Source organism: Rana temporaria, chromosome 4 (assembly GCF_905171775.1).
Source record: "Rana temporaria chromosome 4, aRanTem1.1, whole genome shotgun sequence".
In the NCBI taxonomy this organism is placed as follows: Eukaryota; Metazoa; Chordata; class Amphibia; order Anura; family Ranidae; genus Rana; species Rana temporaria.
In genome coordinates, this window is record NC_053492.1 from 449981219 (window position 1) to 450005855 (window position 24637).

Consider the following 24637-nt stretch of genomic DNA (forward strand, 5'->3'; position numbering starts at 1 on the left):
AGATAGTAATAAAAAAAAACTGACAGAGCCTCTGACACCTTACCATCCTATCAAAAACTTTACATTTGTTTGTATTATTGCTAAATTGTCCTTCAGTAGCCACATGTGTACCTGTATGTCTCAGGTAGTGTACATTAACAATATCCTGAAATCTCTGTGACCTTTAATTTGGTGTGTTCTAGTTGCTTAGCCCAGAGGTCTTGGTCTTTCCTCTAGAGGTCGACCGATATATCGGCCGATATTTGGCCGTTTTGGCAAAATCAGCCGATTTTTATCCAAATTAGGCCGATATTTTACACGGATCCGGAACTAGGCCGAAGCCGCGGCCTTTCCTGATGATGTGACTGCGGCGGCAATTCGCGGATTGCCATCGCGGTCACAGCATGAGGAAAGACCGCGGCTTCGGCCTAGCCCCGGAGCTGTGGCCATCTTGGTACACCCAGCGTGGCGGCCCTCCTCTCTGTTTACGCCCACAGAGGAGGAGGGTCCCCCGCTCTTGGGACACACACCGCTCTCTGGTGTCTGTAGCGGGGGGGGTGTCTATACTGGAGGGAGAGGGGGTCTGACTCTGCAATCAGTGCCACCTGCCACTGCCACCCAGTGCCACCTGCCAGTGCCAATAAGTGCCACCTGCCAGTCAGTGCCAACCAGTGCCACTTGCCAGTGTCACCTGTTAGTGCCATCTGCCAGTGCCAACCAGTGCCATCTGCCAATCAGTGCCACCTGCCAGTGTCAATTACTGCCACCTGCTAGTGCCAATAAGTGCCACCTGCCAATCAGTGCCATCTGCTAGTACCATCTTTTAGTGCCATCCAGTGCAACCTGCCAGTGCCAATAAGTGCCTTCTGCTAGTGCCATCTTTCAGTGCCAATTAGTGCCATCCAGTGCCTAAAATATCGGCCGCAAAAATCGGCATCATATATCGGCCATCGGCCGCCCAGATTTCTAAATATCGGCATCGACCAAAGAAAAACCCATATCGGTCCACCTCTACTTTCCTCTGTCCTTCTCTATGGATACATGATGAGTGCCTAGTACCAATGATCATGAGACTAAGGCCTCGAACACACGACCGAACATGTCCGGCCGACCGGACAATTTTCCGGCGGATCGGACAGGTTTCCAGCGGACAAAAATTTCTTAGCATGCTAAGAAACATGTCCGCTGGAAGCCTGTCCGTCGGACATGTTCGGTCGTCTGTACGACTCACCGGACATGTCCGCTCGGCCGAAAGCTCTCGCATGCGTCAAAGTGATTCGATGCATGCGTGGAAGCATTGACCTTCCAGGGTCGCGCACGTTGCCGCGGCGACGGCGCTGTCACGTCACCGAGTTCGCTGTCTACGGGAAATTTTAGTCTGATGGTGTGTACAGCCATCAGACCAAAATCCGGCAGCGGACATGTCAGATGAAAACGGTCCGCAGACCGTTTTCATCGGACATGTCCCGTCGTGTGTACGAGGCCTTAAAGTGGTTGTAAAATATGAAGATTTTTTACCTTGATGCATTAACGTTAAAAACCACCCATTCCACATGACACCGGGGAGGGAAAATGGCCAATTGGGCCCAGTTTGGACATTTTCACTTAGGGGTGTACTCACTTTTATTGCCAGCGGTTTAGACATTAATGGCTGTGTGTTGAGTTATTTTGAGGGGACAGCAAATGTACACTGTTATACAAGCTGTACACTCACTGCTTGACATTTTAGCAAAGTGTCATCTCTTCCGTATTGTCACATGAAAAGAATAAAATATTTACAAAAATGTGAGGGGTGTACTCACTTTTGTGAGATACTGTATATAACAACATCATACCCCGGGAATCCATTAGTGATGGAGGATCCTATCCAATGCCAGATCAATCATACAAGCTATGTTGGGTATCCATCCATGGGCTCCAGAGCTTTTCAAATTTATTTGGGCAACTCCTGTGTTCATCAATATATTTCTCCAGTCTAATGCGGCGTACACACGATAATTTTTCGGCATGAAAAAAAGAAATTTTTCATCATGAAAAAAAACGAAGTTTTTCCAACTTCATCATTAAAAACGACGTTGCCCACACACCATCGTTTTTGAAAAATGATTAACAAAGCGCGGTGACGTACAACACGTACGACGGCACTCTGAAGTTCTATTCGCCTTTGGGCTGCTTTTAGCTGATTCCTTGTTAGTTAAAGAAGATTTGCGCTTTTCTGTCTGTTACAGCGTGATGAATGTGTACTCCATTATGAATGGAAGTTTTACCAGAACGAGCGCTCCCGTCTCATAACTCGCTTCTGGGCATGCGCGGGTTTAAAACGTCGTTTTAGCCCACACACGATCATTTTTAACAACCCGAAAAACGACATTTTCAAAAACGACATAAAAAAATGCAGCATGTTCGAATTTTTTTTTTTCGTTTTTCAGAAGCCGAAAAACGATGTGAAGCCCACACACCATCATTTTAAATGACGTTTTTAGAAATGTCATTTTTTTTCATGCCGAAAAACGACCGTGTGTACGCGGCATTAAAGTTTCACTCATGCATTGCGTTCATTCTGTATGTGTTCTGTCTCTCCAATTTAAGCATTGAAAGTGTGATCTCCGTAACTTAGACCCCTTTCACACTGAGCCGCCCATAGCGTCTGCGGTAAAACCCCGCTACTTTTACTGCCGACTCTATGGGCGGATTTGCGGCGCATTTCGGCCGCTAGCGGGGCACTTTTTATCCCCGCTAGCAGCCGATAAAGGGCTAAAACCGCCCGCAATGCGCTGCTGAAGTGCTCAGATTGATGTGACCAGTTTGTAACACTCATTTTGTCCTCCTTTGACTTACTACTTAGTGATGCGTTTTTTGTTTTTTTTGGCAACGTGTATCGTTGCTGTTTTTCATCCTATAAATATTAATCTCCCACTGATGATCTGATTGGTGCAGTCCCCATCATGAAGTAGTAATTGTCCAATTGTACCGTTAATCCTCTTGATTGTTCTAAAGGTAGATGTTTTCTTTTCCACTCTTCTTAGTAAATAGGATCAGCCTGGAGCTTGACAGTTTTGAGTAGACATAGCCAGCGATTGTTTTGGCAGAACGCCTTAGATATAATTAATGTTCTTTTTAATTGCATTTGACTTTTGACAGATTGGATTGCTAAATAACTATTTGTATATCACCGGGATGTGCACCACATACAAACACCTCCAGTGTTCCCCCACGGTCCCTCTTCGTGACCTTTCCTCTCCTTTACATGTCCTCCTCTTTCTATGTCCTCCTCTTTCTGACCAGGATATTGGTATCTAATGCAGTGGCGGTGAGTCCATAGCAGGCACAGGAGCGCTGCCCCCTCCCGCTCTCCTGCACCCGTCACTGAACAATAGGTATATTCATGCATTGCATGAATCTATGTATTGTCGCCGCTGCCGCCCACTATTCAGGAGTCCGGCCCCCTGTTGAGCGCCGGCCATCTGAATTACAGCAGTAGGGGTGTTTTGGAAGTGCCTGATTAGAGCCGTAGGCTCTAATAGCCTTCCTAAATAGAGCCTGTGGGCTCTAATCGGCTTTCAAATGGTTAAACAGAGGGCATAAAGGCTGTCTGTTACCTGTTTAAACCATGCTGTGTTAGGGAATCGCTTGTGCACGCCTAGAATATGTAAATCAGCTAGATACGCCTATTCACGAACGTACGCCCGGCCGTCGCAGTACAGATACGCCGTTTTACGTAAGGCTTTTTCCGGCGTAAAGTTACCCCTGCTATATGAGGCGCAGCCAATGTTAAGTATAGACGTCGGGCCAGCGTCGAATTTTCCGTTGATTACGTCGCTTGCGTAAGTCATTCGCGAATAGGGCTTGTGCACATTCAAGCATTGGCTTTTTGACGGTTAATTTGGAGCATGCGCACTATGATACTTTCACGGACGGCGCATGCGCCATTCGGAAAAAGCGTCATTTACGTGGGGTCACAATAAATTAACATAAAACACGCCCCCATCTTCCACATTTGAATTAGGCGGGCTTACGCCGGCCTATTTACGCTACGCCGCCACAACTTTGCTTTGTGAATACTGCACTTGCCTGTCAAAGTTGCGGAGGCGTAGCGTAAATAGGATACGTTATGCCCGCACACAAATACGCGCTACCTACCTGAATCTACCTGTTGGAAGGGAAATCGAAGGAAAAGGTAAGTGAACCAACAATGCACTAGCTTAATATTATAAGAATATGCCCTCACTGAAAGTGATGTACTTTCCTCTTTAATGCACAAGGATGGCAAGTGCCGGAAAATTTGTACTGAACAAATATATCTAGGTCAGTGTTGGTGTTTGTAGTGAATGTTGTGCTGCAACTGCCTTCCACACCTATGTATTTTGGCACATGCTTTGGCCGATGGCGCTCCAAACAAGACTCTGCATGTTTGCTATGTTCATGTACATCTTATGTTGTTATAAACATTTATAAATGGGATTTTCAAAATCCGAATGGAAAACTCCATCCATAGCAAATGTTGTGTCCAAAAGTGGACTTTGCGTTTAAAGAGGACCAGTTACTCTATTAAATGTATGTTCACTGTCATTGGCCCAGATTCAAGTAGCAATTGTGCCTGTGTAACCATAGGTTACACAGCGCAATTGCTTACTTGCCCCGGCGTTACGAATGCTCCTGATTCAGGAACATCGTAACGCCGACTGCAGCCTAAAATCTGCATGGCATAAGGCTCTTATGCCACGCATATCTAGGCTGCATTCTTGCGATGACCGCTAGGGGGCCGTTCCCATTGTGGTCAGCGTATAGTATGCAATTTGCATACTAACACCGATTCACAATGTTGCGCGAGCCCTGCGTATGCAATTTACGTTGTTTCCGTACGGCGTGTTTAGCGTAAGGCTGCCCCTTCTAATAGCAGGGGCAGCCAATGCTAAAGTATACCCGTCGTTCCCGCGTCGCGACGTTCGAATTTTACGTAATTTGCTTAAGTGATTCGTGAATGGCGCTGGACGCCATTCACGTTCACTTTGAAGCAAATGACGTCCTTGTGACATCATTTGCCGCAATGCACGTCGGGAAAGTTTCCCGACGGAGCATACGCTCGGCGCGGGAGCGCGCCTAATTTAAATGATTCCCGCCCCCTACGGGATCATTTACATTATGCGCCCTTACGCAGGGCAAGTTTACACAGCGCACACGCAATTTACGGAGCTACTGCTCCGTGAATCGCGGGTAGCGCAGTAAATTTGCGGGGGCGCAGGGCAAAAAAGCTGAATACCTGAATCCGGGCCATTATTATATAGGGCATACACTATATTTACAAGAGTATTGGGACCTTGAATGGTTTTTCCGATGGAATTCCGCTCAAGCTTGACTTGCATACACCCGGTCACACCAAATTCCGCCCGTCAAGAACGCAGTGACGTACAACACGTACGACGAACCGAGATCAGTGAAGTTTTATAGGCAGTTCGGCTCTTCTGAGCATTTTTTTTTGCGCATCGGAATTCCATACAGACTAACGGTTTTTCCGCTCTGATTTTTTTTTCGTCTGGAAAATAGAGAACCTGCCCTTAAACTTTTGCTGGCGGAAATTCCGACAGAAAAAGTCAGTTGGAGCATACACACGGTCGGAATTCCGACAGGAAAACCAATCTTGTGTACGGGGCATTAGTCCGTAGGCTTCAATATTGAGTTGGCCCACCCTTTGCAGCCAGGGGTGGACTGACAACTCATGGGGCCCCCGGGCAATAGAAGATTATGGGGCCCCCGGGCTTACAGGTGGCCACCATGCCAGGGGGCAGTGCAGAGGCAGGGCAGCTAAAATCTCAGGATTTTCACATCAAAAGCATGTCGGGTTCGGACATATCAGGAACAGATGTAAAATAAACACAGATTTTTACATACTGTCCCTGGTTTTATTGAGCCTGGCAACCCTGATGGGGCCCCCTAGTGCCATGGGGCCCTCGCGCAGTGCCCGAGAGTCCCAATGGTCAGTCCGCCCCTGTTTGCAGCTATAAAAGCTTCAACTCTTCTGGGAAGACTGTCAACAAGGTTTAGGAGTGTGTCTATGGGAATGATTGACCATTCTTCCAGAAGCGCATTTGTGAGGTCAGGCACTGATGTTGGACAACAAAAAATCCGCACACAAAAGGAAAAAAAAAAGGAGGTTCACTGATCAACAGTTTGGTATAGCTCTCCAACTGGCTATTGGTGATAATTAGATAAGGCAAAGGGTGCTTCTGCTCTCTAGGGATCCTCTGGGTGGCAGAACCCATCTAGACAAAATACAAAAGAAGAGAGCGCAAAACCACCCTAATGTAACTCAAAACCCAAAAGTGGAACTTCCGCTTTAAGCACTCCTCACCCCCTGACATGCCACATTTTCCATGTCATTTTTTGGAGGGGAGTGTGTGCCCTCTTTTGGGTGGAGGAACTTGACTGGCCTTCACAGAGTCCTGACCTCAGCCTGATAGAACACCTTTGGGGTGAATTCAAGTAGAGATTGTGAGCCAGGCCTTCTCGTCCAACATCAGTGCTTTACCTCACAAATGCACTTCTGGAAGAATGGTCAAACATTTCCATAGACATGCTCCTAAACCTTGTGGACAGCCTTCCCAGAAGAGTTAAAGCTGTTATAGCTGCAAAGAGTGGGCCAACTAAATATTAAACCCTGCGGACTAAGACTTAGATGTCGTTAAAGGTCAGGAAGCATGGGTCTGATACCCGTTTCCGATTGGCTGAAAGGTCAGGCGATCCTATTGGGCACCTAGGAGGAGGAGGGGGGTGCACGGTGGAAAGCACTGTGATCCACACCACAGGAGGATAAAGAAAGCCAACAGACACGCTGCCCGCCCGCTTCCTAGATATGGTAAGTGTTTACTCTCATTGGGCACAGCTCAGCCCCCTAAAGTCTGAAGGACATTAAACTGGCCCTTTCTTTAGGAAGTTTGGAGACCGCTGAGCTAGAAAATATAGGAAATAAAAAAACAAGAAGCCTGGGCAGGTGTCCCACCTTGTATATTTCTAACACTGAACATATATACTGTTGCCATGCATAATAGATAGACAGGTGAAGCCACTGAGGACAAACCAGCAGCTCCTCCGGGGGTAGTGCTACACGTGGAGGCTCGCCCGGGATAGGCTGTTACCTCGAACAACCATGTCTGCTACTGCTGGAGTACCCCAGATACCGGAATTCGAATGCGGACCCAGGGGAAGTTTGTCTTGTTTTCCAGCGTTAGCGTGGAGGCCCTCGGACTGTCCTGCCCCCACTGTTCGGAGCTGGCCGTCCGGATTTTGTCTTTTGCCCGGTGCAAGAAGTGCCGGGACTACTTGTTCCAAGTGGAGCCACCGATTGAATCTCCCCGGGAGTATAAGGTGGATTGGATCACTGGGACAGTGACCGCATAAGAAGCGACCCCATGGCCGGAACCCTCTTCCACTGCTGTGATCGCTAATCCGGAGATAGTGACTGTCTCATCTACATTGACTCTGCCATCGGCTGCTACCCCGATCGTGTCACCGGAGGTAAGCGATGCTGAAGACAAAAAGTGTGTGCCTGTTGTGAAAGTGGATGCCGTAACGGAGACAGTGGTTACCAATGTGGTCTCTGTTTGGCACGCCATTGGAAAGATGGGCCCCGTCCAGGTCTCCCACGGCTGTGGTAGAGGCCTGCCTTTTTGAAAACATGACCAGGTCGGTACTCTAGTGAGAGAGAGTGTGTTTGCCTGCTGAGGAGTACGACACTTCTGACCTGGACTTAGTATCCAATGCTGGAGATGGCAAGTGGTTTGAACTGGAGTTTCCCGAGTCACAGCAGGGTAAAAACTCCCGGACTTCCAAACCAAGCAGATGCAAGAGACGCTCTGGGGATACCGCACCACGGGCGGATGTCCCGCAGCTAACATGGGGAGTTGAGGTGCCAAGTACCAGTGTTGTTACAGAGTTTAACCCTATACTTGCTGCTTTGCCTGTGTTGAAGAGAGCGCCTGACGCTATTGTCCTTTTAGGACTTGGACACCTCCGTACCTTGCCGAAACTGGCCCGCCCTGCAACGCATCCTAATGAAAAAGGTGGCCATGGACTACGGGTGGGAATATCCCTACATGCCTCCAGCTCTCATGCCCCTAATTGAGAAGATGAGAGAGGAATGGTACAAGGATGCCATTTGGGAATACGAGTACCAAAGACTGACCGCAATACTGAGTATGCATTAATCTGTGTGGGCCAACGGCTTGAAGGACTGGAGTCCCGGTTGGTACATCTTCAGTGACAAAGTGGTCCTCAAATGTCCTGGGAAAGTGGATCAAGTTTCCTCCATTACCACTACAGACAAGAGAGGGGTCATTATCACTTTGCCTGACCCAAGATTTTACAAGTAGGCCAGATGCCTGCATTATCACTTTTGTTTGCTGCTTTGAAGAAGTCCAGAGGGGAGAGCCACCCTTTCCAGTTTTTGTTTTTATCCTTGCCGGATTCACGTTTGGGTAGCATTTGCAGAACTTCGGGGGGGATAATATTTAGTAAGGATAGAGTAACAACGTCTTCATCAGCAAGAAGAAGAAAAAGAAGAATGATTTTTTTTCTCTCCTGTTTTTTCTGAGCACGGACTGCCTTATTCTGGTAGTACCAGCACACTGACCGCTAGGGGCAGTGTTCTGCAACTTCTGCCAGCGCAGAGAAACAATTCTGTATAGTTATTTCTCAGCCTTGCAAAAAAAGGATATATATCCTAGCACTTACTTTGAATGTGTGTCTTTGGGGGGAAAGGAGGTTTCACCTTTAACTGGGAGAAGGTGCAGCTTCAGTGCCAACCTTGGTGACAGTACAATGCATAATTAATGTATATTTGTATATGTTTCTCTTTTCCAATTTTTGTTTTGCGGGAGGTTTACAAACTATCAAAAACTGTCAGAGAATGGGGCAGAATAGATAGTCAGGAGCGTGAATTTTACTATGTATCACTGTACATATTACACAATTTGATGTTTGAAATATTTGTAGATTTCTATTGTTTTCTTCTACTATCCTTTTGTAATGTAATGCAGATTCAGGTCATGTATTCAGGCTTGAATACCCTTTTTTTTGGAGATACTAAGGACCGTGTCTATTCAGGTGGGGGAAGTGTGTAGCGCCTGGTTACTTCCAAGTACCGGTGCTATTGAAATTTAGAGGGTGATCAGAGTGCTAATGACTCTGATTTCAATTACAATGTTCGAGTAGGGTCTCTGTTTCAGCTTGGCTGTACTGTGGGCTCATTCTGTTGTTGCTGGGGTGTTATTCCACCCCGGTGCGACAGGTGGCAGCAGTGGAGTTAAGGCGTGGGTGTCCTTTACCAGCAGCCACTCAGGAGGGAGTGTCCTCTATGGGCATGCTGGGAGAGGGTACTTATGGAACAGACGCCATTGAGTCTGGGTTTTCTGCGGCATCCACATTTAGGGTGTCTGCACCCCGGAGTTATGGCCTACCTGGCCAGGGCATGCGTGCCACGCGGTGTTCCTGGTTCTAGGACCATGTTGGTCCGGAACATTTGAGCAGCGATGGGGACCCAGTGATCGACTGGGTTCCCACTTTTGAGGATCCCAAGTGGTATAGCTGTTTGGTGGGGAGTCCGTCTGAGGAGCGCCAATGAGAGGCTGGCGGTCCAAAAGGATTTTGACAAACCACCGGGGAGCAAGGTAGCCGGACACTGAAGGATTTATCACCTGTCAGTCGGTACCTGGGCGACGTTAAGAAGGAGATCCAGGTGAAATTCACCTAAGGAGGATTGCAATCAGAGAGGGCCTGTGGCAGAGGTGTCTCCCTGACGTTCATCTCAGGAGGGTCTGTGGCAGAGACTTTATCCTAAAAGGTTTGAGTGATACTCCGGCTGCCAGGTCAGTGAGAGAGGACTGTCCGGGTACATTGGTCCAATTTTGGACCAGTGACATCATTACCTGGTCTTTGTGCTTCTCTATGTAATTAAGGCACATTGGGGCTGGTTAGGGTTACCAGGGGGGTGCTGTACATAGTTGGAGTGGTACAGGAAGTGTTACATATGGGAGCAGGACTGTTCCAAATACTACGCCTGAATCTGCTGTTCTCCTTCTTCTTTAAAACTCTATCCCTTTCATCACCAGTTCATTGTTTTTACCCGGCTGGGTAATAAAGAGCACAGAAAAGACACTTGTTGCGGACATTCCTTCACTACTGCTATATGCACCATTCACCCCTAGGAATTCTGAAGAGCAACGAGATAAATGTGCCACCCAAAACAAACCATCAGCTCCTCCGGGGGTAGTGCTACAGAGGCAAGTGAGATAAAGCCCACCTCATTTCTTGGCTGGAGGACATGCCCCCAGCCTGATTGTCCCTAGCCTGCCTCTTTCACTAAGTGGATTTCAGTTCTTTCTTTGATCAGCATCACATGAGAACATTACTACAGCTTCTTGTTTTTAGTCAGCTATGTACAGCACCCCCCTGGTACCCCTAACCAGCCCCAATGTGACTTAATTACCTAACGAAGCACAAAGACCAGGTAATGATGTCACTGGTCCAAACTTAGCATGTTGATGAAGTGGGAAATGAAGGAGCCGAGCAAGGCAAAATCTAAGCAGATTTATCTTCAGCTTTCAATTTTGTAGAGGTACAGGTGCACTGTAAATTTGCATATATAATGTGGAAAGTTGGCAGTATCTGGAATGTGCTATTGTACAGAATGTTATCACATTTCCACATCAATCCCAAACTAGTAAACGTTAAATAAACAGCCTAAATGGCCATTAAGCATGACGGCGTTAATTGTGACGTCTTCATTAAACTTGCCTGAATCTGCGCTCAGTAGGTCTGGATCCACTTCTCCGGTTGAACAAACATTCCTGCTGGTGCAAAAGCAAATAAAAGGACTAAGATGTTTACACTGGAGATGATTGATGTGACTGCACTGTCGTGTGTTCCCCGTGCAACTCTGCAGGAAAAAAAGAATTGGAGTGTGTGTTTAAAGCACACATTTTCATTTGGGTAAAGGACAGCGTTCCAAGTTTGCCAACCTGTATTAACACCCAGAATCCTTCTTCAAGGGTAAGGCAGAGTTTTCTTGGAGAGCATTTTTTTGAAGTGGTTATTGCAAAGCTTTCTCTACAGTAGAACTGAAGTTTTCCCCTCTATACCTGTTCTGGTGACAACCCAAAAATTGGGATTTTATTTCATTTTTACTTGATAACAGTCAACAGGACAAATAGGTGTTCCAATCCACCTCCACTTTATCCAATACGTAGCCAAAAGTTTGTGTTTTTTTTTTTGTTGTTTTTTAGATCATGTACCACCATGGCCAACTGTTTTAAGAAGGACACAAATATACATTTTCACAAAGTCTGCTGCCTCAGTTTTTATGATGGCCAGGGCTTTTTTTTCCCTCATAAAATAGGCGCAGCAACTCGACCACGGCTTCCCAAACCCCCACACATCCTCCAAACCACACTAAATAGTGGGTGTGGTCAAATTTTACTAACAGTGGGAGGATCTTAATGCACTCATGGTATATAGTGCACCTTTAGGTACCAACTGCAGAGTTGGGGGGGGGGTTTACACACAGAGTGCAGAGTTTGGTGGTGGGCTATGTACATAATGTAGAGTTCAGGGGTGCTCTGCATGCAGATTATGGAGTTCAGCCTTGTTCCACATCTCGCGTTCATCCCTCTCTCAGCTCTGACCTCTACATGCAACCCCCCCTCCAATGCCAAAGGAGAACGAAGATTCGCAGTCCAAGGACCTCGACTGTGGTACACGTTACCAACTAACCTCAGAACGGAAGTGAATCATCAGGCCTTCAGAGAAAAAAACTCAAGACCCACCTATTCTGAAGGCCAAAAGAAGAAAATGGATACCAAGCGCCTTGAGGCTATTCAGTTCGCATTTGTAGCGCTATACAAGTTATTCACTCACTTACTCATGCCCCATCTTTGCCCCACCATCTTTCACGTGTCAAACTTTTGTTGCTGTATTAAGCTACCCAGCCGGCTCTAGTATCTCTTGCATACTACAGATCATCCAGTAGGGGTGTAGGCACCTGCATCTTCCTTGTCCCCATCCTGCACTCATTGGGAGCCGCTCTGGGGAACAGATCGTTGGGAGACGCGCTATCACTGTAAACACAGAAGCTGAACATGTGTTTACAAGTGATAGTGGTGAGCCGGGAGCAGAAGACCTGAGCCAAAGGTGGTGGAACTGGGTTCCAACAGTTCCAGCTGAATAAAAGCCCTGATGGTGGCAATTTGCATATACTCCAGAATGTTATGAAGATTGATCAGATGAATTGTAATTAATTGCAAAGTCCCTCTTTGCCATAAAAAAATATTTCCACTGCAATTGTGAAGAAGGCTTCAGGGCACCCAAGAAAGTCCAGCAAGTGCCAGGACCATCTCCTATAGTTGAATGAGCTGCGGGATCGGGGCACCACCAGTGCAGAGCTTGTTCAGGAATGGCGGTAGGCAAGTGTGAATGCATCTGCACACACAGTGAGGAGGAGACTTTTGCAGGATTGCCTGGTGTCAAGAAGGGCAGCAAAGAAGCCACTTCTCTCCAGGAAAAACATCAGAGACAGGCTGATATTCTGCAAAGGGTACAGGGATAGGACTGCTGAGGACTGGGGGAAAGTAATTTTCTCTGATGAATCCCCTTTCCGATTGTTTGGGGCAGCTGGAAAAAGCCTTGTCTGGAGAAAAAAAGGTGAGCGCTACCATCAGTCCTATGTCATGCCAACAGTGAGGCTGGGTTCACACCTATGCGAATTGGATGCAGGTTTACCCAAATCTAATTCACATAGCAGGAGATTGTGACCATCCTAAGACCATTCATATGTGGGGTTGCTTCTCAGCCAAGGGAGTGAAGGGCTTACTCACAATTTTACCTATAAACACAGCCATGAATAAAGAATGGTACAAAAACATCCTCTGAGAGCAACTTCTCCCAACCATCCAAGAACAGTTTGGCGAGGAGCAATGCCTTTTCCAGAAAGATGGAGCACCTGGCCATACGGCAAAAATCATAACTAAGTGGCTTGGGGAACAAAACCATCGAAATGTTGGGTCCATGGCCAGGAAACTCCCTAGACCTTAACCCCGTTGAAAATTTGTGGTCAATTCTCAAGAGGGGGGTTGAAAGAAAAAAAAAACACAAATTTTCACAAACTCCAAGCATTGATTATGCAAGAATGGGCGGCCATCAGTATTCACCCTCTCCCTTTGTCCTGAGACAGGAAGTGATGGGAAATTCAAAATTTGGAGTTGTCAGCAGAACAATAGGTTAGTGGTAACCTGTTTAGCTGACAACTGTCTGAGAGGGGAATTCAATTCACTCTGTAGGGATTTTGCCTCACTTTCTGTTGCATTCCTAAGACAGGAATCTAAGAGAAATCTCCCCAACAGGACACATACAGAACAAAAATGAACTGACAATGGATTTAATGTAGAACTAAAGGGATTTTTTTTAAGAACCTATAAAAAGGCCTTCTCTGTGGAAGTTATTGTTTCAATACACTGCACAGATAGTGGCCAACAAGTATGGAACTGCTGTATGGATTACTTGGCTCTTTAGACCCCCATTCATGCATTTCTCCTGCACCTGCCTTCCCACTTCAATGCACAGCAATGAAAGTCACAATATTCTGTATGGTGCCCATTCACATCAGTGCAACATGTTGCAGTGCGATTTTTGAAAAGGTGCAGGTGCTTCTTTTGTTGGACCATTTTGGACCATTTTTTGGTGCATTTTTGGCCACTTTGGCTACATTGGGAATACATGCAAAATGCATGTACTGTATATTCTTTTATGGCAGAGTTTCTGCGCCCCATTGGGAAGATTTCCCTTCCCTGTCCCCTAGCCAAAACAGGAAGTGAGAGGAAATTCTTCCAAAGTGAGGGAATCCCTAGTTGTTACCAGAACTAGTGTTCCCATTAACTACTTCATATCCTGACCAATTCTGACACTTCGCTCCTACATGTAAAAATTTACTTTTTGTTTGCTAGAAAATTACTTGGAACCCAAACGTTATATATATATATATATCAAATGTGTGGGAAAACCATGCTTTTCTATAATACATAAACATAAAAAGCAGCAACTGTCCTGTGAGACACACAGTATAAACGATCCTAATTCAGTTGTGCTGATATAAAATTGACACAAAAACGGTCCAACAGTGAAAAGAATTCTTCAAACAATGAAGACACCGTCCATCGCCAGAAATGAGTGATCTTGAGCGTAAACCTCCACCTTATAAAAAAAATGCTTGCTTACCGACTCCAATTGACTACCTATTACAGAGCGTCAACATCACTTTTGGCTTATATACCCTGCGGGGGCCTCTATCCAGCCAGGGGAACCAGGAGATAGGAATAGGACTGCCACTTAGAGACTCAATTGGGATGAACCCCAAGAAAGAATAAATATTGCCGTAGCATAAAATCCTTTTAATCTAATAAAAAGATTGCACTTGCATCACATAGTCTAAAAACACGCATGTAGTAAGCATGCCGGCCGGCTTCAAATTACCAGCCTGTCCTTCCAGGAAAGTGTGTACATGGTGATGTCAGCACGTTGCTCAGCCCTACACGTTTCGTCGCAAGATAGCCTCCGGGGTACCTGGATGACGTCATCTTGTGATGAAACGCGTAGGATTGAGCGACGTGCTGATGTCACCAAGGACGCAATTCCCGGAAGGATGGCCTGCTAATTTTAAGCCGGCCGGCTTGTTTAAGGTGGAGGTTTACACTGAAAATCACATTTGTGATGATGGATGGTGTCTTCTTCGTTTAACCACTTAAGAACCGAGCCTCTTTCTGAGATTTGTTGTTTACAAGTTAAAAACATTATTTTTTTGCTAGAAAAGTACTTGGAATCCCCAAACATTATATATATATATATATATATATATATATATATATATATATATATATATATATATATATATATATATATATATATATATATATATATATATATATATATATATATTATATATTTTTTTTCTAACATCCTAGAGAATAAAATGACGGTCGTTGCAATACTTTTTGTCACACCGTATTTGCGCAGCAGTCTTACAAGCGCACTTTTTTTGGAAAAAAGTCACTTTTTTAATTAAAAAATAAGACAACAGTAACGTTAACCCAATTTTTCTTATATTCTGAAAGATAATGTTACGCCGAGTATGTTGCTACACAACATGTCATGCTTCAAAGTTTCCCCCGCTCATGAAATGGCGACAAACTTTTACCCTTAAAAATCTCCATAGACGATGTTTAAAAAAATTCTACATGTTGCATGTTTTAAGTTACAGAGGAGATCTAGGATTATTGCTCTCGCTTGAGCGATCATGGCGGTACCGCACATGTGTGGTTTGAACACCGTTTTCATATGCGGGCGCTGCTCAAGTATGCATTCACTTCTTATTTATTTTACTTTTATTTTTTTATTTTGACACTTTAAAAAAATAAATTTGGGTCGCTTTTATTCCTATTACAAGGAATGTAAACATCCCTTGTAATAGAAAAAAGCATGACAGGTCATCTTAACCACTTCATCCCCGGACCATATTGCTGGTCAATGACCGGGCCCCTTTTTGCGATCCGGCACTGCGTCGCTTTAACTGACAATTGCGCGGTCAAGCTTTCTTTTGGTGGTATTTGATCACCTCTGCGGTTTTTAGTTTTTGCGCTATAAACAAAAATAGAGCGACAATTTTGAAAAAAAATATTTTTTTTACTTTTTGCTATAATAAATATCCCCCAAAAATATATAAAAAAAAAGTTTTTTTTCCTCAGTTTAGGCCGATACGTATTCTTCTACATATTTTTTGTTAAAAAAAATCGCAATAAGCATTTATTAATTGGTTTGTGCAAAAGTTATAGCGTTTACAAAATAGGGGATAGTTTTATGGCATTTTTTTTTTTACTAGTAATGGCGGCGATCAGCAATTTTTATCGGTACTGCGACATTATGGCGGACACTTTTGACACATTTTTGGGACCATTGGCATTTTTATAGCGATCAGTGCTATAAAAATGCATTGATTACTATAAAAATGCCGCTGGCAGTGAAGGGGTTAACACTAAGGGGCGAGGAAGGGGTTAATCATGTTCCCTGGGTGTGTTCTAACTGAAGGGGGGGTGGGACTGACATGGGGAAATGACAAATCGCTGTTCATACATTGTATGAACAGACGATTGGTCATTTCCCCCCCTGACAGGACCGTGAGCTGTGTGTTTACACACACAGCTCCCGGTTCTCGCTCTGTAACGAGCGATCGCAGGTGCCCGGCGGTGATCGCACCTGCCGGGCACGCGCGTCGGGATCAGGGGTGAGCGGGGGGCACACGCGCCTCTAGTGGCTGATTCGCGAGGTGACGCAGATCTACGTGACCTTGCGCAGGGGAGCCAACCTGCCGGCGGCTGGTTGGCAAGTAGTTAAATATGATATCTGGGGTCAAAAAAGAGTGACAATTTTGAAAAAAAAAAATGTTTTACTTTCTGCTATAATACAAATTAATTTTTCAGTTTAGGCCAATGTATATTCTTCTACATACTTTTGGTAAACAAAATATCCCAATAGGCGTATATTGATTGGATTGCACAAAAGTTATTGTGTCTACAAACTATGGGATAGATTTAGGGACTATTTTTTTTTTTTTTTATTGTTTTTACTGGTAATGGAAGCGATCTGCAATTTTTTGCGGGGCTGCCCCATTGTGGCAGAAAAAATACACTTTTTGGGGACCAGTGACATTATTACATTAATCAGTGCTCTAAAAATGCACTGTGATCCCGGGTCCCCGGCAGACATTGAGTGTGCTGGACCCGTGGGAGCGCGCGTGTTCGCTATATCACATGCACGGACTGACGTACACCTATGGCGATTCGCGATATCCAGCTACCTTGCCGCAGTATAACGGTATAAAGGGTGCCTTGACTGGAAAAAGGTTGAGAAACACTGATCTAAATTCTGAGCCTCAGTGGTTCTCCCGATTGAACATCACAAGTCTTGGCTTTCAGCTGAGTGCCCCTTTAGGTCTAGTAGATAGGGAATGAGTGACAAATGGTAAGTGTAACACATTGCAAGCACATTCTTCTCTTCTGATTGGATGCTGTGCCAGATTGAGATTTATACCCGCTGCTGTTTATTTTCCATATATGTTATCTTCGCCTGTTTAGCTCTCGTACGCTGCTAATGAAATGTTGGTAGTAGCAACCGGACAAGACATTTTTGGAACTGAAACTGACCCTAGGGAAAACAGAGGAAGTGTATCTCTCATACATATAAACATATTAATATGTTCTGTAAATTCTGCATTGTGAAAGGAAGCAGTCCTATATTCCAAGCTTCTGCAATATCCAAATTTGTCCGAATTATCTCATTCTAAGTATTTGTCTATGGCAGCCTCTTTCAACATTTCTTTTCTACCCCCAAGGAAGCCTTGAAATATTTTTCCGGTCTTGGTAATCCTGCAACTCATGTAATCTAGTGTGCTCAGTATTTGTCAAAAGTTAGTGAAGTCTTCTTACCTGCCCTGTGTATTGATTTTGTACAGAGCAGCCCAGATTCTCTTCTTTTTATGTCTTCCGCTGGCGAGCCTGGTCCCTCCCTCCTGCCAAGTGCCCCCACAGCAAGCTGCTTGCTATGGGGGCACCCGAGCCGAGCTGCAGCTCTGTGTGTCCATTCAGATATGGCGCTGTGGCTCGGCCCCGCCCCCTCTCTCTCCTCATTGGCTCACTGACTTTGACAGCGGCGGGAACCAATGGAATAGAGATTTGTATTAAACCCCCATCTGCTGCAAGGACAAAATTATTTTAAACAAATAATTTTTTTAATGAAATGGGTAAAAGGAAAAAATGCAAACAGCGAAAATTGTAGCGTCTGCTAACATAAGTGGTTAGATTTGAAGGGACTCCTTCTGAATTTAGTTGGCCAGTGGAAAAATTGCCACTTGTGTTAATTATCAGTGTAAGCAGTAGATCGAATAGCCACAACTCAAGGAACCTCTAGCACCTTCTGAAGGAAATCTAGGGTTCCATGGAACCTCGGTTGAGAAAGGCTGGTCTGTAGTCTACAGCAGTGGTCTCCAAACTGTGGCCTGGAGGACTTTTTCTTGCTTTTATCTTGCCCATGGGGCAATTTTTCCTCCACTGACACCAGTATAGGGGCTTAATTCAACGATGGGGCACAGTTCCTCCTAGTCACACCAACAATGGGGAATGATTCTTCCCACCTAATTACACCAACAATAGGGCACAAATCCTCTCACTGACACCAAAGATGGGACATTTTCTACTTTCAATGGCCAGAGTCTGGCCCCCCTAAAATCTGAAGTACCGTAAATTGGTGTTTTGTTTAGAAAGTTTGGAGACCCCTGGTCTACAGTCTAAACTAGCCTTACTCAACAAGGGTTCCTAGGAGTTCCGTGAGCAATGAGCAATTTCTCCCTCTCATATAAGTAACCAGTGACACCAGTGATCTTTTTAGCCATCTGTAAGGGGGAATAAGTCTTCCCACTGACTGCAGATATATGGAGCATTCTTCTTGCTGACATCACACTAATTTTCTATGAGCTGTATGTAGTAGTAGGGGTTGCCTGAGACCAGAAAGTTCTTTAAAGGTTTCCATCATGTTAAAAAGGTTGTAAAAGGCTTGTCTGGGATGTTGTCGAATATCATATGCTGACGGTAACATTGTGAATTTTAGCTGTCGATATTCTGTACTGAAGAGGCAAAAAGACCAGGCCAATCTAAAAGTACCAGTGGGTCAGAAAGTGAAAAATGTATCAGTATAAATGCTCACATATCCAGGTATCTGGGAGCACAAAAGTGTGTATTATGGCAAACAGGCTTGAACATCAGGTTAGTCCTTCACAACATATGGAGTCCGGTGTTCACAGATATTGATGCCAGGTTTAATGTGCCACACCTCAAGTTCTGATTGTCAATGTAGATCTATAATAGATGCTGATGGATATTTCTATATGCTAAAGAACAGTACCCAAAGTAAATAAATTTACACAAGCGTGCACTACCCTACACCTTTGTACGCACAGACTTGCAAAGCTTTTGGCAAGCTTTGAATAGCTGTTTTGGAGCCCTTAAATCAACCTATCACCAGATAATAAATGTTGATCATAAAGTGAATGCTGACCATCACTTTAAAGAAGATGCTTGTAGGCTTCAGTAAGCTGTAGCTTTAAAATTGTTGAAAGCTTACTAAAGCTTGACAGAAGCTTGTTTAAAATGACAGGCACCACTCCCTTTAAGATCAATGTTAACGTTCTAAAGGTGTTTTAGGGGCTTTAAAATAACTACTTGAGGCTTGTCAAAAGCTTTAACAAATGCTTTGTAAAAGCTTGCTGTACAAACTACACTTATACATGATAAAGGCTTTCATACAGTGTCCTAAAGCTCATGTTGATCATGTACTACTATCGTGATGTTTTACTTGGCCGTGGAATTTAGTCTTTTTAGGATGCTGATATCACACACTTGCAATGGCACACAAGGCCAAGCGGCAGCAAGGAAAGCCAGCAGAATATTAGCATGCATAAAAAAGGGGTTGAAGATAAAACAATACACCTTCCACTTTATAAAACTCTGGTTCAGCCACACCTGGAGTATGCTGACCACTTCTGGTTACCGATCAAGGATGTGCTGGACTCTGGAGAGAGTCCAGAGTAACAAAATGAATAAGGGGACTGGAGGACCTAAGTTATGGGGAATGACTACAAGCATTAAACTTATTCTGGCTGGAGAAGAGACACTTGAGTAGAGAGATGATAGCATTCTACAAATACCTCAATAGTGATTCCAGCATAGGTAGGAAACTATTTCGTTTCAGGGAGTATGAGAAGACATAGGGCCACTCAATGAAATTGGAGGAGAAGTGGTTGAACCTTAATCTGTGAAGGCAGTTTTTCAGTATAATTGCAGTAAGGATGTGGAACTTCATTCGACAATCGGTGGTGTCAGCGGGAAGTATTTGAACGTTTTTAAAGGAAATTCCTAGATGTGCATCTTGGTGAGCACATTATACAGGGTTGGACTGGATTGACTGGTGTCTTTATTTAACCTTACCAACTACTGTATGTATTAAGGCAGGTGAATGCTTCTACTTGTATTGCTTACACTGCCACCAGAGTTTCCCTTTTAAGTTATTGTTGGCTTTTGGTGCAGATCCTTATGTTGGGGATCCCCACCCTTTAGGAAACCCTGTGAATATTGAAGACACCACTTCCTCCAAAGTGGAACCCATGGACCATGCATGTTCTTAGGACTCTCACTTCATATTCAGTCCTGAGATCACATCTGCTGATGCAGTTATTGGCTTCTCCTATTTGTATACTTAGTGACCTTTTTTCTTTCTCTTTACCTTCTAGAAAACCAAACGTGACGTCAACAACTTCGACCAGGACTTCACACGAGAAGAACCTGTCCTAACACTGGTGGATGAAGCCATAGTCAAACAAATCAATCAGGCTGAGTTCGAAGGCTTCTCTTATTTTGGAGAGGAACCTTTGGCCTGATTTGGTGGGCACCATGATTTGTACCCTCATGCAGTAGTCCTATGGAGACAAAACACGTGACTGAGATTCAGTGGATCCTTACAAACTTGTTTATTATGAGCCTGCTACTTGTGTAAAGATACTATTTATTGTTGCTGTTTGTTATGTTTTTTTTAACTGAAGGCACTCTTATTTTCTGTCTTACAAGCAATGCAAAATTGTGTTTTGTTTCCGAAACTGTAGCTGTAACATTCTGCTTGGTCTGTGACCTCAAAATACTAGACAATCTTTGGAAAAAATCATATTTTTTTCTTCAATGTTGTGAGTTGGCAAAAATGTACAAAAGGAAAACGGTGCAGTTTCGGCAGTGAGTTGCAAAATTCTAAATTATATGATTATTCCCTTTAACCACTGAGAATAGAGATACTGTAAAGAGAGATGAAAATATGTACAAGCATTCGGGCTTAGAGAGGTTTTTTTGTTTTTTTGTCATGCTAGTCCAATAAAAAATATGAAGACCTTGTGTAACATGGAGCAGGGTTGGAGATAGAATAGGCTACGGTAGACTTCTGTCTAGGGGCAGCAGAAGAGGCGGCTTTTCCCTGCAAAGCTATTTTTCTTCTATCATCAATGGAATTAAGTTATAATATAAGCTTTTAGAAAGAGTACTCTGCTCTGTTGTGAGGTCAGAAGGTTACAAGGTGTTTCTGGGCTTGTCAGGTGTGGTATAAATGGAGAGGCAGACCATAGGGTGCCAACAGTTGTAAGCCTCCAGGCCTCACCAAAGTAAATCTGTAGAAATGACGTGGAAATTCTTTCTGCCTTTAGGGATGCTGTCGTTCTTTAAAATTTATAAATATTCTACCAAGAGTGCACATACATACACATTGGGGTTGATTTACTAAAATTGGAGAGTGCAAAATTTGGTGCAGCTCTGCATAGAAACCAATCGGCTTCCAGTTTTTTTTTGTCAAAGCTTAGTTGAAAAAGCCGAAGTTGGACGCTGATTGGCTAACATGCTCCAGATTTTGCCCTCTCCAGTTTTAGTAAATCAACCCAGTGTGGTGTTTTTTACATTTATTTATTATCTTTTAAAAAGGTGCTTTAGAACCAACGTATCTGCATAGGTATGCAGTCTCTTTTTGGGCTTGGACTGTTAGAATTCCCATCACCACTAATTACATTTGGTTTTTCAAATTTATTGAAGGCATTAAAGTGAAGGGTCTAATTTAACTAAAATCCAAGCTGGCTTACATAAAGAGTTCAATGTATTTACAGTGCTATCTGAAAAAGCCTAGAAGCTGAAAAGAAATGATGAGACTAGATACGGAAATACTGTGCACCAAGTTTAAGCTGATCATACGTGGGTAGAATTTTGTTAGAAACATTCATTTTTGGTTTGTTCAATTTTCTAATAGGTAATGGGGTCAAATCAATGAGCGTTTTTGACCATAATGATGAAAAAAATGTAACAGGTTGGAAAACTTTTCTTGAACTGTGAATGTGTTTTTTGATTTGTGAAATTCTATTTGTTCCAAAATCAATTTGTTCAAGCAAATTTTTGAAATACGTTCCAACGACATTCATCAAGTATTTGATGGAATTATTGAATGTACTGGTGTGATTTTTTTTCTTACAAACCTATCTATGAAAATCTACCCGTGTATGGCCAGCTTTTTGGGGAATTCAATTCAGGCAGCCTCTACATAAATGTTGTGAAATTTAAGTCTTTGTTGGCCCCACAAGCACCACCTTGCTTAAAAAAAAAATCAATAGAAAAATTGACTGAGCCGGAAGAAAATTATCGGCCAGATGTATTTACTGTTTGGGGGTCACCACTATATTGAGGCAGCCACAGGTGTTCTTGGATTTTGGATACAATAGTAGGCAGTGGAGATTCCTCAATTCATGCTTTTAGCATTGACGGCAAAGTTGACTGAATTTCTTAGAACATTAACCAAGTATTGCCAACTTTATCCCGAAACAAAAGTTTACAAAATGTGAAATGCTTTAAATCTTGTATAGGTATGGAAACCTGCCTATATTTTCCAAATTTTGTTAAAACTGACCCAAATATTAGGTCTACTTGGGGAACTGTGGCAGGATGCAGGGCAGGAGGGTTCCAGAAATTTTAATACCTACTTGACCATTTTGTTTCAGTCATGTGATCCAATGTTATGGAAGCGTCTCCTGGGGCAGGGGTCTCCAAACTTTCTAAACAAAGGGCCGGTTTATTGTCCTTCAGACTCTAGTAGGGCTGGACTTTGACCAGTGGATTAAAATTTTCCTGGCATCAGTAAGAGTAAAAATAACCATATTTGGTATTAGGAGGGGGAATAGTGGCCCGTCGTGGTCATCATAGGGACCCATTACTGGTGTCAGTGGGAGAAATAGTGCCCCAAGGGCCGGATAAAGGCAAGCCCCCGGACCACAGTTTGGAGACCACTGTCCTGGGGTATTCCAATCAGCAGAGCCTTTGTGCAAGCAAATGGAAACGTTGCTGACCTGCTTAATAGCTTAGGTCTAGGTCCACTTTAACAGGGGTCGTAACCCTTTATATGGACATATTAATAGAATGGCATGCATCTGTATTACATATATAAATCTGCAATTTCCAGATTGCTCTTATTACTTCATGATAGAATGGACTCAGCCGGGTGCTGACCAAGCTGCATTTCCAAGGAATAAAAGACCATGAACTTCACAGCAGCCATAGCAACATTATACATAGCTTGTACAGACTTTGAACTAAGCCATTGTTTTTAGGAACATTTTTTTAAGGGCTAAATATTTATCAGTTTATGTGGTGTTTAATACATTTATCTTTGATAACCTATCCTTTAAGATTAAGATTTATCTTGAAATATGACGGCAGCTAATTTGTAGTCCAGAACCCTGCCTTCTATAAGTTGTGTATGCCCCTAACTCCCCATTATTCTAACTGCGTTGATTTTACCTGGATTGCCTGCAATGCATTGTGGGAGCTATGCTTTTTTTAGTATTATTGGTCCAGAGCTGACAGCTTGGGCATGCTGCAGGGGGAGGAGGGAGAAGGAGTGGCCATGCTTAGGAACAACAGTTCAGATCTTTTTGGTTCTTTTGCAGAGTTGTGTTCACCACTGGTATCAAACACTTCCAGTTGTGCTGTGTATACACTTTGGTTCCACAGGACATTATAGCAATGTAACCGCCAATAGTTGGGACCACAGCAGGGAGGATATGGCCTCGGACACACCCAGAAGTGTCGGATACCAACTGTAAATGTAACTTTGCAATAAAGCAAATCTTGGATTCTCCACCTTTTACAGGCAAACTTAAATTTTCAGCAGGGTCGTCTTAAATTGTATTTCTGCTTTTTGCAGTCAAATTTGAGAAACCCCCCACTATACATTTGGTATGTGTTCTCATTCACACCTAAAAAAAAAAAAAGATTCTTTGGAGATGGTTTAGACATAGGACTCTATAGGCAGCTTCTGTTGTAGAATGGGTATACCACCCTGCATCCATTCTTTGCCCCATAGGTGTGTGCCAGGTGTGCCTAACCCTAATAACCCTGCGGGGTAAAGATTCCCCCTGTTTAAACTCCTGATATTTTACCAAAGCCCCCTGACGGAGCTCCTATAAAAACTGTAAAAACAAATACAAAAAATAACAAAAATTAAAACTACTGACACCATCCACTGCCCTACTGACACCATCCACTACTCAACTGACACCATCAGTATAAATACACATGCCTACACATATGTGTTTGAGTTTTGAGGTGCACACCCTAATTCAATAGGCTGTGCACACCTATGCTTTGCCCCCTTGCTTCACTGTGCAGGGGCATCTTCCCCCTCTGCCCACCCTTTGTCCTGGCCCTGCACCCAGGCCTTTAAATCATTACCCTTTGTTAGGACAGTCTGTGCAAATACAATTTAACAGATAATAAGATCTGCCAGCATATTACAGACGGGGTTAATTATGGTAAACATGACTCCCCAGCCCCCCTTCTTAACAACTACATAGGATTTTCAAGCAGCACTTTTTAAATCTTTTTTTTATTTTTATTATTATGTAAATGAAAAAACACAAAATATATAAAATGGGTGTTATCCTAATTTTTCTGCCAAAGTGGAAATATACTTTAAGACAATTTTATGTAAGCCAACTTTG

The 24637-nt window shown here is 43.8% G+C and overlaps 1 protein-coding gene across 1 annotated transcript in view; it reads left to right on the top strand.

The window, feature by feature from the left end:
• Positions 1 to 20796, top strand: part of PRKCE (protein kinase C epsilon) — a 491004-nt gene extending 470208 nt beyond the window's left edge. The window contains exon 15 of the mRNA XM_040351558.1: positions 20354 to 20796. Coding sequence (XP_040207492.1) covers positions 20354 to 20500 — 147 coding nt within the window. The 3' untranslated portion in view covers positions 20501 to 20796. The remainder of the gene's footprint in view (positions 1 to 20353) is intronic.
• The last annotated feature ends 3841 nt before the right edge of the window (positions 20797 to 24637 follow it).